At 40.1% G+C, this 15,195-nt stretch overlaps 1 protein-coding gene across 1 annotated transcript; it reads right to left on the bottom strand.

Moving 5' to 3' along the window:
- Positions 1 to 266: 266 nt before the first annotated feature.
- epx (eosinophil peroxidase) lies at positions 267 to 14,093 on the bottom strand. Its single transcript, XM_049573196.1, has 17 exons — positions 12,562 to 14,093; positions 12,398 to 12,485; positions 11,112 to 11,202; positions 10,833 to 11,008; positions 10,106 to 10,238; positions 9,876 to 10,005; positions 9,584 to 9,790; positions 8,898 to 9,264; positions 8,666 to 8,826; positions 8,328 to 8,586; positions 8,084 to 8,254; positions 6,031 to 6,268; positions 5,748 to 5,959; positions 4,979 to 5,143; positions 3,995 to 4,078; positions 3,679 to 3,775; positions 267 to 928 (listed from the first exon to the last, which is right to left on the bottom strand). Exons 1-17 carry the CDS (start codon positions 12,577 to 12,579, stop codon positions 871 to 873), a joined length of 2,655 nt encoding a protein of 884 aa, XP_049429153.1. The 5' UTR covers positions 12,580 to 14,093; the 3' UTR covers positions 267 to 870.
- Positions 14,094 to 15,195: the final 1,102 nt, after the last annotated feature.

The following is a 15,195-nucleotide window of genomic DNA, read 5'->3' on the forward strand; positions in this document are numbered from 1 at the left end:
AAGACTGTTGTGTCAGAAAGTGCAATAACTGCTTCCTAGCCTTCTGTAGGCCTTTGAGGTTCCTACCCTCAGTGTACTGATCATTAAAACACTCCATTAAAGACAAGGCATTGTAGCCTCACTGCACCACCTTTGTACTGTGTGTGATTTATAGGCTTTGTCTGAACACAACCTGATAGCAGGTAAGTGGATCAGCCGATTTGACTTTGATGTCGGCTTTTTGTGTTCTTTTGTGAAGATTAGACTGAAGTTTGGGGACAATGACTCATCACTTTTATTTATTTTAACACAACCAGATGACACAGAGACCTATTTCTCTCAGGGCACAACGCTGATTTGGCTTTAGATTAAGGTCGTTGCCAGGAGCTGCCTGTTTACCCTCTCTGGGACACAGTTACCCAACAGGTTTGTGAGCAGGAATCAGGCACTGGGATACTGAGACGATATCCCGCTCAGAGGGGCTTTATGGTATGAAAATCTGTTTTTGGAACAGACATTCCAGTAAGATTTGAGTTTCCGGATTTAAAGGACTTTTGTTAACTTGTTGTTTGGTGTTCATGGCCTCATCATACAGATTACTACTTTAATAAACAGTTTGACTTGTAGTGAATGACTGAGACTAGTCAGTGACACAGTGTGTAGTCAGAGGACAAAACGAGATCATATGAGCAGGTCCAATCATGTTTTATAGGTACAAACTCTGTCGTTACAACAGGAATACTATTAATGTAATGGTGTTATATGACTATTATCAATTAACAAAACAAAATATTCTACTATTACAGGCAAAAATTCCACACATAAATACATTTGCAACCTAAAATAATTATACATACTGTCGAGAAACACAAGAACATTCAAAGTCTTTTTTTAACTTTTTGCCTGGCAACATCCAGCATTGACCAACTCTTCTTTCTTGGGAAAATATCTGCAAAAGAGACATTTAGTTATTCACATGCCACTTTAAAACTACTGTTATGTTTTATAATGTTTCAGGGGCAAATGAACAATTTCTAGAACATTTATTTCAATTTACTTAATATGTGACTTCAGCAGTGATAGATAATGACATCAGGCTCCTTAAAGCTACAGCTGGTAACTTTTCCAAAAAATAACTTTGTCCTTCCTACTGCCTTTAATGACATTCGATAGAATCAGACTGTGGTATGGTCAGCAACAACCAATCAGAGCCGAGGAGTCTCAAATGCAGCTGTCAATCATGTCAATCACTGCTCATGAACTGTGGTCAAACTAGGCTGCACTGATCAAATATGAACTAAGATTCTGTTACTACACTGCCTATTTCTCACCTCAGATGTTTTCAGAAACATATTTTAGTGACTGTAGCTGTAAAATGGTAGTGTAGTATGCCAACAGTATCATAGTATAGTATGTCAAAAAAAAGTCATAGTATAGTATGTAAAAAATAGTCATAATATAGTATGCCAAAAAATGTCATAGGACAGTATGCCAAAAAAAATGTCATAGGACAGTATGCCAAAAAAAATGTCATAGGACAGTATGCCAAAAAAAGTCAAAGTATAGTATGCCAAAGAAGTCACAGTATAGTATGTAAAAAATAGTCATAGTATAGTATGCCAAAAAAAGGAATAGTATAGTATGTAAAAAAATAGTCATAATATAGTATGCCAAAAAATGTCATAGGACAGTATGCCAAAAAAATGAATAGTATAGTATGCCAAAAAAAAGTCACAGTATAGTATGTAAAAATAGTCATAATATAGTATGCCAAAAAATGTCATAGGACAGTATGCCAAAAAATGTCATAGGACAGTATGCCAAAAAAAGTCAAAGTATAGTATGCCAAAGAAGTCACAGTATAGTATGTAAAAAATAGTCATAGTATAGTATGCCAAAAAAAATGTCATAGTATAGTATGTAAAAAATAGTCATAATATAGTATGCCAAAAAATGTCATAGGACAGTATGCCAAAGAAGTCACAGTATAGTATGCCAAAAAATGTCATAGTATAGTACACCAAAAAAATGTCATAGGAAAGTATGCCAAAAAAAAGTCATAGTATAGTGTGCCAAAAAAAATGTCATAGGAAAGTATGCCAAAAAAAGTCAAAGTATAGTATGCCAAAGAAGTCACAGTATAGTATGTAAAAAATAGTCATAGTATAGTATGTAAAAAATAGTCATAGTATAGTATGCCAAAAAAAATGTCATAGTATAGTATGTAAAAAATAGTCATAATATAGTATGCCAAAAAATGTCATAGGACAGTATGCCAAAGAAGTCACAGTATAGTATGCCAAAAAATGTCATAGTATAGTACAAAAATGTCATAGGAAAGTATGCCAAAAAGTCATAGTATAGTGTGCCAAAAAAAATGTCATAGGAAAGTATGCCAAAAAAAGTCAAAGTATAGTATGCCAAAGAAGTCACAGTATAGTATGTAAAAAATAGTCATAGTATAGTATGTAAAAAATAGTCATAATATAGTATGCCAAAAAATGTCACAGTATAGTATGTCAAAAATAGTCAAAGTATAGTATGCCAAAAAAAAGTCATAGTATAGTATGTCAAAAATAGTCATAGTATAGTATGCCAAAAAAAGTCATAGTATAATATGCCAAAAAAATGTCATAGGAAAGTATGCCAAAAAAGTCATAATATAGTATGCCAAAAAATGTCATAGTATAGTACGCCAAAAAAATGTCATAGGAAAGTATGCCAAAAAAAGTCATAGTATAGTATGCCAAAAAAAGTCATAGTATAGTATGCCAAAAACAGTCATAATATAGTATGCCAAAAAAAATCACAGTATAGTGTGCCAAAAAAAAGTCATAGTACAGTATGCCAAAAAAGACATTGTATAGTATGCAAAAAAAATGTCATAGGAAAGTATGCCAAAAAATGTCATAGGAAAGTATGCCAAAAAATGTCATAGGAAAGTATGCCAAAAAAAATGTCATAGGAAAGTATGCCAAAAAATGTCATAGGAAAGTATGCCAAAAAAGTCATAATATAGTATGCCCAAAAAAAGTCATAGTATAGTATGCCAAAAAAAATCACAGTATGGTATGCCAAAAAAAAAGTCATAGTATAGTACGCCAAAAAAATGTCATAGGAAAGTATGCAAAAAAAAACGTCATAGTATAGTATGCCAAAAAGAGTCATAGTATAGTATGCCAAAAAAAAGTCACAGTACAGTATGCCAAAACAAAAAGTCATAGTATAGTATGCCAAAAAATGTCATAGGAAAGTATGCCAAAAAAAGTCATAGTATAGTATGCCCAAAAAATGTCATAGGAAAGTATGCCAAAAAATGTCATAGGAAAGTATGCCAAAATAAAATGTCATAGGAAAGTATGCCAAAAAATGTCATAGGAAAGTATGCCAAAAAAATGTCATAGTATAGTATGCCCAAAAAAAAGTCATAGTATAGTATGCCCAAAAAACTGTCATAGTATAGTATGCCCAAAAAATGTCATAGGAAAGTATGCCAAAAAAAAAGTCATAGTATAGTATGCCAAAAAAGTCATTGTATAGTATGTCAAAAAAAAAATAAATGTCACAGTACAGTATGCAAAAAAGAATTTATTTAAGACTGGATCTGAGCCACCTACAGTTCTGTAGTATTTGTATAAAATATCTAAATCTGGACCCGTATTGTGTTTATAAAATAGATTTCTACCTTCAGTTACCTACCTTCGATAACAGAACATGATCATGAGCAGCGCAGCCACACCACCAATCACTACTATCACTGCAGTGACTATGGAGACGATGGACAGCGAGTGGGGTTCTGGATAAATACACACAAACACAAAGGAACATTCAGATTCAGAAATAAGAGATGATTTTATGTTGTTCATAATTAAATGTCTCAGCAATGTAAGAACAGATTCATCTAAATTTTAAAACAAAAGTCACAAACTCACAGTGAAAGCATTTGGCACCAAATACAAATAAAATGTGCCTGAAAGAATGGTACACCATGAATCATCAAATGATCTGAACCAACCTGAGCAAATAAAGGAACCTGGTATGTTGAGACACTCCAGGTTTTGTGGACAGAGAGAAGTTTGTTCTTCACATTCATTGATATCTACAACAATCAGGCAAAAACACTACTATCAGTGACACATGCTTTTTTATCTTATGGCAGGTTATTCACAATTATTCTTTTTTCACTGAAATTACATCATGATATAAAGATATCTTAGTATCATGATAGACAGGTGTTTTCGAAACAAACTTATTTACAAGCTGAAAAAGGTAACATTTTGGGAACAGTTGACAAATATAGGCTAGTTGAGACTGAAGCTGCACTTGATGACTACTGTTTCCATAGTCAAGAATGAACTTTATATCTCAAGTTTCAAGCTAGAGTGGACAAGAATTCATTAATATGCTAATCGTAATTTGAACATTTACAGTTCCATGACATGTTTTGGTTATTACAGTTTCAAAGATCTAGAAATAACTAAAGAGTTTTGGTTCACATCTGAATCTAAACATCATTACAAGATTTTGTTAAAGGGTAGGTTTGATATTTTCCACCCTGGACCGTATTTTTCCATGTTTTTGTGTCTAAATGACGAATGGGAACAACAATTGTTGAAACTGGTCCAGTATTGAATGAGAGCACTGTAGCCGGCAGCCCCCAAATTGCTGTAGCCAAACTCACCAGACTCCATTTACATAAACAGTCATTTTAGTGTGTGTGTGTGTGTGTGTGTGTAGAGCCACATATTTTCACATCTAACTGCGTGAATTAAGGGTTAAACAAAAAGGTCTGTCTCTATAGGGATCCTTTCCATACTGTTGTTAGATACCATTTTCAAAAATTCTCTTTGGTCACTTAGACACAAAACATAAGAAAAATACCAAACTTACCCTTTGAATGTGATTTGTAAACATAAACAATGTTGTGATGCACTGGTGTTTAGACATATATTTTTATCTGTTCCAGCCACGTCACCAGTCCCTATTTCAGGCTTTGTACCTTGACATGTGGGGGGTGTGGGGCTCCACTGCTGGCTGTTTGGATCACAGCTGACAGACGAAGATCCCAGTAGCTTGAAGCCAGAGTGACACTGATATAGAATCACAGAGTCACAGAGCAGGGAGTAGCCAGACTGAATCCTGGGTATTGCACCACAGCTGGGATCTGGAAGAGAGGGTGGGCAGGTCCAAACAAAACACATGAGATATCACCTTCAGTGCGTTTACATGACATTTATCAGGTCAGTCCGTCTAAAACTGGACTTTCAAAATGCATGTAAACATGTTAGTCTGACTGAAATCGTACTAAATTGAACTTCTCAAAGTCAGGCTAGATAATGCCATTGGGAGTCGAATTACTTCTGCATGTATACAGTCAATTGGACCCAAACTGGCAGAGGCGCTTGGTGCATGCTTTACAGTGTCCACCCCAGGATTTGAGCCAGAAGTTGAAAGCATGAAATGCAAAACAGGAAGAGGGCAGTAACAACAAGGCGAAATCCACATCCAAACCAGTGTTGACTGTTTGGTCTGTGTGATGGAATAGGTCAACTGGAAAAAGGTCCAATACTAACAAGCTGAGAGGGGGCGTACTTCCACCTGTTGTAGCAGAGTTGGACATACTTCAGTCAATGAATCAGTTACCCTCCTGTGCTTGTATACTGGGACAAGGACAGTAGTCCAATTAAATGGCCTAGTTGAGCTATAAACGTAGCTTGACTTCACTGTGCATGTAAACGTACTGACTGTTTTCTTTTCTACTTCCTCACCTGTGTCTGGTTCTTTCCACGGGCGGAGGTCGAGGTGAGAGATGAGTGGGTGCGAACAGGCCAGCATGTCGTCTGGCCTCTCTGTGTGTGTGAACGGGTCAGCAGGGACATGAGTGATGCGGCTGTTGTCACAAATGATGCGGGACAGAGAGACAGTGCGGAGGTTTCTCCTCTGGGTGCTGGTGAACACTCCTTCCCTCTCCCACCAAAACCTTCAGGGACAAAAGACATTTAGATTTCTTCTTCTTGTCTCATAATCTAACACCAGAGGATTTAGTCTCACCTGTCCCCGTCTCTCAGTGCTCTGAACTGTCTCGCCAGCAGGCAGGACAGCAGCGGTCCGACTCTGCCTCCAGGTAGGGCGGGCTCAGCGATTGCTCCCACCCACACATCGATGTTGTGCGGCGTCCCATACAAGAGCTGGAACTTGTGAGCCAGAGTGAAGTTGCTCAGGATTTCAGCCAGTTCTGATGTAGTGTTGGGAACAGAGAGGCTGCAGGACCTTCTCCACGAGCCGTATCCTGATGGGACAGGAAGTGAGGAGAGAGCGTTAAATACGGGGTCATTAACCTTTGGAGCAACGACTAGACATTCTTCTTCAGCACATATGTATATTTAAAGACTATTTCTATTGTTGACTGCTATCAACTTTTGTCTCAACCGACAAGTCATGTTTACTCAAAAAACTACTAGCAGACTCCTGGGCCTCTGGAGTGCCAGTTACGTAACACACATTCCTACATCTGGAGCTGGTAAATTAATTAGCGCACTTTTTTCACAACAGACATTTAAAAACACCGATGTAACAAACACCCTGAACGACAGCTGCATTTGTTTGATGTTCAAGTTGCAGCGGCCTGGTGTTGTGCATGTTGACTTACTATGTCTCATTTATACTAATTAAACAGAACAGAGCATTGATGCTTGCAATTATTTTTTAATACCATCATGACAGATCAGAACTTAATGATTTAAGATATTATTTAAAATATAACAAAGCTTGTTTTGTCTTAATAATGGGTTTATTTAAGTTGACTCTCAAGAAAATAAATGACCGATTTCTTAAATAATTTATCATGGAAAACATCTTTTGTTTTCCTGTGACTTGGAATAATTATGATGCGTTCAAGTGAGGTAATTCTGCAATCTTCAGAAAACAAAAGTCATGGATAATCTCCTGTGCAGGCTGGTTTACAAGAGAAGCTTGAGGCAATTTTATACATTATAAGATACTTCCTTGATATTATTTTACATCTGACCAGCTTCATAAAATGGGTTCACTAGAAAATAATCCATGCCAGAGATGTAAAAGGCCAGCAGGCACATCCATCCATGTAATGTTGGCCAGTCCTCTAGTTCTACCTTTCTGGAGAGAACACAATAGAGTGGCTAGGTGTGCCTGTTCCTGAATCAGTATTGTTTTTGTTTTTATTGTGTGAAGCACTTTGTGTTGCATTCTTTTTATATGAAAAGTACTATATAAATAAAGTTTGACTGATTTTGCTTTGGCTGTGTCATCTGGACCTTTTTGTTTACATGTTTGTTTCCAGGCTTGATGTGTAGAATAGGTCAGGACTGGTGTTGTGCTGATTGACTTTTGAATCATCAATGTTACGAACACTGCAGAGATGTGTTTTTGTTTAGTCTGCGCTGTTTGTGTTGATGTTATTAAAATAGAAAAACATCAACGAAAACTTAAATGACACCAAAAAAAACAAAACACAAAAGTTGTTTTCTGATAAATTATCTCATTATCTCAAGAAATCAGCCATTGGACTTGTAATCTTGAGATAACAGCATTAAAAAATAATTGCAAGTACAGTCATTCTCAGCATCTGTTTACAGTAATTGTAAACAGAATGCACTAAATGAATTTATAAGTATGCCTGCAGTTAGTCCAAATATATACCTACCACACCATTTAGAGAAAATCTAACTGCCAATCAAAACTTTCCAAAGTAAAAGTGAAATGAGTCTTAAAAGATTAAAGGCTATCGTGTTTCCCTACATTTTTCTGTTGCTCTCTCACCTACCCCACCTTATTTTAAAATTTTGTAGCTGTGAGAAGCTCCTTCATATCCTGTGTGCACTGCATGGTGGGACAATGCATCAAAAGCACACTCTGAAATAAATAAAGAATTATTCAGTTTGCATACTGCCTGACTTTGTCCAGTTTCAACAGACCTGCTCAACAGTCATTTCTGTTAAGTGCCTCAATTTAGTGCTAGTCTTATTTAAAGGTAATCTGAACAGCAGTACTTCAGAGTTAACACACAGGTAGATGATGCATTGGTCTGTTTAAAACACAATTTGTGATACAGTAAGAAAGCTGTTACCAGGCAGGCCGTGATCGCGACCCCTCTGCAGATTAAGGGCCCCGAGGTCCAGAGGCATCCCACCCTGAGCCTGGAACAGCCTCTCTGTCAGCTCCTCCACCATCATCTGACCTGGAGTCTGCAGCTTGGCCGGAGACAGCAGCAGACCGCGCAGCACAGGGTCGATGCCTCCTGACAGGACAAAAAAAAGATTATTGCATTTCATGTAATTTGAGCTGAATGTATGACAGCACTGTAGTCTTACCTTCCTGCACAACCCTCCAAGAGGCAAACAGTGAATGATGCAGAGGCAGCGGGGGATGCTGGGCGTTCGTGGTGTATCCTGGCCCCAGCCTGGTCACTACTGGCTGCACGGTAACGTGGGCAAAACGAAAAGCAGCAGCTGCAAAAACGTTAGCAATGCTGGGATCCACCTCGGGATCATAACCCTCATAGGGAGGCATCAGACGAGACATAGCGGTCTCACCAAGGACCCGCGGCAGATAGTGGTCCCATGTCAGGATCTGGAAGGACAAAAGATGCAGGTCAGAGTGCTAGGGATGCTCAGGATAGGGGTGAACGGATGGAAGCGGCTTGATATACCTGATGAATGGCTCCCATGATCTTGCGGGCCTCCTGATAGAGTGTATCAGGGCTCCAGTGAGAGTTGAGCAGGTGCAGCTCTTTGACCAGCCGGTTGTGCTCTCTCAGAAAGAGCGTGTGCAGCGCAATCATTCCCAGGTGTTCATTCGCTCTGGAATCACCTGAGAAACATAAATCATAAACAACAGCTCCACTGAATCCTGCAGACAGCTCACTATGTTTGCTCACTCACCAGCCTGAAAGCAGGATGTGGTGTTGTCCTGGCGCCTGGATCTGTGCGATGCCCCTGAGGTGGTGGAGTTTCGGGGGCCGCAGGGGTCAAGGTGAGCCTGCAGGCGTGGCAGGAAGGGCATAAAGGCCAGCTCCTGGTCTGAGTGCTGGGAGTTGAGGGCCATTGATCCCAGCTGGGAGGAGTGGTTTCTCAGAGCCGAGGCCAGACTGGCGGAGCTGCCGTACACCATGCTGGCATCTACGAAGGAGGTGATGGCGTTGAGCTGCTCTCGGTGGTGATGTGATGGGACTCCAGCAACACAGCTGGGAGCGGAGCGGAAGAAAGGCATACAAGTCTGGACGCCATTGCGAGGATCTGACAGAGGGATCTAAAGATAGAGGTTAAACATTGACATGACATTGAAGAGGAAATGGTGGAGAGAGGGGAGCATTACATGCAAAAAAGCTCAAACTGCCGACGTGTGTGTATGAGGTTATATTTTTAAACTGTTTATAGTCGATGATGAGGGGGAAAAAACAGGTATAGATATCTTGTTGTATTAGAAATTCATTATGTAATTTACAACATTGTAAGTGAGACTAAACATCAACTATCTTTCTCTAGAACTGCACACTGAACCTTTAAAGATGTGTGATCATCAAGCCAAAAAACAAGTATCCTGAGAAGCAGCTGGTAGTGACATGCACCTGTATGGGGAAGCAGGGCGTGTCCCGGCTGCAGGTGCGTGTACAGTCGGCTCCTGTCCTGAAGGCGGCTGTACTGGGGCTCTGAGGCGTCAGCACCACGTCGTGGTCTATCCACTGACCCCATTCCACCATCAGGTGGGACAGGGTGGAGTCCAGAGAGATGTTGTCATTGTGAGTGAACAGCACTTCCTGGGACACCAGCCGCACCTGGACAACAAACAAATTCAGGAGTGCTGGAGTGACAGCTGATGACGGGACAGAGGACGACTGAGCGCTTCTGCGGGACTCTTACTGGAGGCAGAGAGGCGTTATGGTAGGTGTGCTCTGGGTCCCAGCCTCTGGGCATCCCCCACACATCCTCGTACTCTGCAGGCAGCCAGCGGGAGTACGGGATGTTTGCAGCCCCCCATCTGGGATTCTGTCTGAACAAGACAGGAACACAACAGACACACAGCGATCAGAAATCTATTCCAGACAGCTCTGCTCTGTAACTATGTGTTTATTTTTTTTGTAAGCACTAACCTGTTGTTGCACTCTCCTGTGATGGATCTGTAGCGCTCAGACAGACAGTCAGTGTCACAGCTGGGACTCTGCAGCTCAGCGGAGCAGCCAGTCACCTGCAGCAGATTCTCCATGTCTCCTTCACTCAGCAGCTCTTTGGGAACACACAGTAAACACAACACCCAAGTCATACAAATAATAACTTCAGTATTTAGAGATATATAAAGAGCTGACTTTAACTTGTTTAGAGTGGTTGATCAGATCATTTGACATGCACTATGTGAATTAATAAAACATCTATTACCATCAACAGAACATTTACTTCTCATGTACCAACATTTTTTGCTGACTTTCTGAGTCATTCCAACTTGAGGGGGCGCTCATGTGAATTATCCCAGTTGGGAACTAATTTTACTCCTTACTCTGACACCACATGAATGCAAGGAAGCACACACTGGGGTGACAGAGGAACAAATTAGAAGAACTAGCATCTAGTTAAAGAGATTACTTTTGCATGGCTCTTCTGGCTGAATACTGAGGGAAAAGTGACTCCATGATGTACATAGGATCACTTCTTGTTTTCCTCAGTGGATCTGGGAACATGTTTGGTGCAGTTTATGAGGATAAATTCTGGGACAAAACTATATTGACAGCCAATGTGAGGAGTGCCTGGTGGGTATGATCAGTACTAGTTGTCATACAGGTGCATTAACATCTTCAAGTGTTGTGTCAGGCTGCTGCTCAGTACCCTGAGGGTCGGGCTGCACCATAGTGTGAGTGTAGACCATCTCTCTGATCAGCTCCACGGTATTGTCCAACAGTTCTGCAGCCCGGATCTGAGTCCTGGTTCTGGCTTCAGTCTGTTTAAACTGAGCCAGCAGATCACTGGGTCTCAGAGCGCCTTCAGACAGAGACTTCTTCACCCTGGAAACATTAATAGGTTTGTTTTTAGTGCCAACACACAATGCCGTAAAGAGGTAAAATGATTATAGTAGTTTGTAGTGGGTCTGAAATATTTCATTTGTACCTTTCACTTGTGCGGGCGTAAGCAGCGTCAGTCAGCTCAATCGCCCGCTGAAGAGCCTCCTTCACAAATACTGATCCTGGATACACAGTTCCTGACATAACAGCAAAGGACAACAGACACAGTTAGAGCTCCTCAGTACCTTGCAGTGGTGGATGATGTATTCTGGTCCTTTACTCAAGTAAAAGTACTGATACTACATGGTAAAAATACTCTGTGACAATTAAAAATCCTGCATTGAAAGTACTACTTAAGTTAAAGTGTTAAAGTACAATCAGCAGAACGTGCTCCAGATCAAGATTGGTCTCAAAACCACTTTTTGAAGGTCTTAGTCTTGTTTCGGAATCGGACACATTCTTATTCGGCCTTGTCGTGGTCTCGGACAAAGAGGACTCAGGATTTTATATCAAGACTGGTAAAAAAGCGCCTGTGCAAATAAATGGAGTGTTAAAGACGGTTGAGTTGACTTTAGCATACACACAAAATTCACCTCTGCAATGTCTTTTGATTATATTATCAAGATACACACTGATACATAACACATGTATAAACAGTATATGGCAATAAACTAGGTGAGTGAGGAGGAATCTTATTTTTGTTTGTTTTTTTACTGAAATGTGGATCCTTCAGCTCAATTTGAGGAGTGCCTAGTTCAAATGTACTACATTTCATTGTCATGCAGTGTGGGACTCACTCTGGTCTTGACTTGATCGCGATACACTCTGGTCTTGGTCATGACTCTTAGTCTTAGTTAAGGTTGTCTTGACTACAACACTGACTTAAAAAATATTAAAAGTTCAAGTACTCAATGCAGAAAAATATGCCTGAATCAAAAAAGTAGTTGTTTTTTTTCTACAGGAAGATCCACCACTGGCTGGAACCATTAATGTTTTTGATTAAAAAACAACTAACCATGTAAATAGTTGCCAATTCATTTTTTGATTCAACGACTGATTCAATAATCAACTAATCATTTCAGCTTAAGCGATATAAAGAGTTGGGTAGTTTAACTTACAAGAAAACATATTCTGTAAACTCTTTATATGTTTAGTCTTAAAGTCTTAGTTTTTGAAAGAACTAAAGCTATCGGTCAAATGTAGCAGAGTTTAAGTTCAATATTTCCCTCTGAAATGGAGCGGAGTGCCAAGTGCCAAAGTGGCATGAAAAAGAAGAACTCAAGTTTAAGTACCTCAAATGTGTACATGAATACAGTACATGAGTAAATGCGCTTGGTCTCATTTCACCACTGGTATCTGGTCTCATCAGTAATAATCAACCAGAAATCCTACCTGAGGTGTTGTCAAATACTCTGTTCAGTGAAGCGTGCTCAGGGAAGGAGAGCAGCGCAAGAGCCAGTCCAAGCAGAGAGACGGACACCTGAAACCAGAACACATCTCACTGAATATCCCAAGAAATGTGCTACTAATTAAGAAAGTAAAAAAACAGAGCTCACCATGAGTGCTGCGTCCATCTAGATTGTTAGAACTGTTCAGTCCGTGCAGAATGGAGTCACTTCAGTTTCAGAAAACTAATCTCGCACATAGTGACTTACTACTACGCTGACCGTGACTCATCTTGAGAGCCAACCTGTGTGTGTGTGTGTGTTCAGCTTTGAGCATCGAGGTTGCCATTTATACACTGGCAGCAGGGCCAACAGGTATGTGCAGAATCCCCTTATCTGTCCTCCTGGTGACAGGAACGCAACATCAAACACTGGACTCACTGCCTCTACCTAATAACGTTTCAAATCAAATTTACTTCTGTCCTCATGATGAAAACCTTCTGTCACATTTGGATCACTTCAATTAAATTAAATCTTCACGTCCCTCTAGAGAATATATCTTTGTAGCAGTGGACACGGTCAACTGAACAAATGAAGCAACTTTAAAACAGAAAAAGACACAATCAATTATTACTTAAGGGATAGTTTGGTATTTTGAAGTAGGGTTATATGAGGTACTCATGCATAGTCAGTGTATTACATACAGTAGATGATGGTTGACATCCCCAGTTTGGAGAAGCAGGCAGGAATACCGCCATGGACGCTAAGCAAGGTACTGCTGTGGACGAGGGCAGCTGCAAAACCTACTTTAGTCACCTAAATAATCAATATCAGGTCAAGTGAATGCTATTTTTAGAATATTTTTACTGCTTTACTTTGCCGTAAGACACTTCAGACAATCCAAACTATCCCTTTAAGCAGCCAAATGGAATTTCGCAATGACACATTCAGTACATTTCTGTGTGTCTGTGTCTTTGCCACATGCCGAAACCTTCAATCTGATGGTTCCTGTGCCAGTGACGCAGACAGGTGGGCGAGCTGTAGGATGAGGATTCTGGGAAATGATTGAAGAACCAGGGATGAGGATGAATATAAGAATACATTAAGGATCAGAAAGAAAGGTCTCACTTAAACCACTGTAGAGGATGTGAGTCATAAAGCGTGGTTGTGTCCGGTAAGAGCCTCCAGAGCTTAAATGTGAAGCACCAGGCTGCCCGCGTCTTCCCTTTGATGCTCCAGGTGTGTGATACCATCAAATGAGTCATCACACCCATTTCATTACCATGTTATTAATATTATCTCTGCTGACCCATATTACCCATCATTTACTGTGTGTGACATTCAAGATGGGAACTGTAGAAATCTTTTGTTCCCAAAAATGTAAGAAAATACAAGCAAATACTTGACATGCAGGTAGATAAAGGGCCAGTTCACCTGCTTTTCCCATATATCCATAATGATCCCTGGTTCTTTGTGGACTCTTTCAGGTGGTTTGTTCTGATTTTACTCTTTCAAACAAATAAACCAATACTATATACACATCTGGATACTAGAAATATGTGGGATAAAATTATCATTTAAAGGGACAGTTCGCCCAGACATCAAAAATACATATGTTTACTCTTGTTTGTAGTTCTATTTGTCAATCTTGTCTGAGAACCATCTAGTTCAATTATACTGGAGAGAAGGCCGACATCTCTACGGCTGATATCTCCAACACTTAGAAACTCACACCATAACAATCTATATAGATATATAAGACTACAGGTAAGAGGAAAGATATACAGTACAGGCCAAAAGTTTGGACACACCTTCTCATTCAATGCGTTTTCTTTATTTTCATGACTATTTACATTGTAGATTCTCACTGAAGGCATCAAAACTATGAATGAACACATGTGGAGTTATGTACTTAACAAAAAAGGTGAAATAACTGAAAACATGTTTTATATTCTAGTTTCTTCAAAATAGCCACCCTTTGCTCTGATTACTGCTTTGCACACTCTTGGCATTCTCTCCATGAGCTTCAAGAGGTAGTCACCTGAAATGGTTTCCACTTCACAGGTGTGCCTTATCAGGGTTAATTAGTGGAATTTCTTGCTTTATCAATGGGGTTGGGACCATCAGTTGTGTTGTGCAGAAGTCAGGTTAATACACAGACAGCCCTATTGGACAACTGTTAAAATTCATATTATGGCAAGAACCAATCAGCTAACTAAAGAAAAACGAGTGGCCATCATTACTTTAAGAAATGAAGGTCAGTCAGTCCGGAAAATTGCAAAAACTTTAAATGTGTCCCCAAGTGGAGTCGCAAAAACCATCAAGCGCTACAACAAAACTGGCACACATGAGGACCGACCCAGGAAAGGAAGACCAAGAGTCACCTCTGCTTCTGAGGATAAGTTCATCCAGTCACCAGCCTCAGAAATCGTAAGTTAACAGCAGCTCAGATCAGAGACCAGATGAATGCCACACACAGTTCTAGCAGCAGACCCATCTCTAGAACAACTGTTAAGAGGAGACTGTGCGAATCAGGCCTTCATGGTCAAATAGCTGCTAGGAAACCACTGCTAAGGAGAGGCAACAAGCAGAAGAGATTTGTTTGGGCCAAGAAACACAAGGAATGGACATTAGACCAGTGGAAATCTGTGCTTTGGTCTGATGAGTCCAAATTTGAGATCTTTGGTTCCAACCGCCGTGTCTTTGTGAGACGCAGAAAAGGTGAACGGATGGATTCCACATGCCTGGTTCCCACTGTGAAGCATGGAGGAGGAGGTGTGATGGTGTGGGGGGGTTTTGCTGGTG

This window comes from Epinephelus fuscoguttatus, linkage group LG4, assembly GCF_011397635.1.
Source record: "Epinephelus fuscoguttatus linkage group LG4, E.fuscoguttatus.final_Chr_v1".
NCBI classification, from domain to species: domain Eukaryota; kingdom Metazoa; phylum Chordata; class Actinopteri; order Perciformes; family Serranidae; genus Epinephelus; species Epinephelus fuscoguttatus.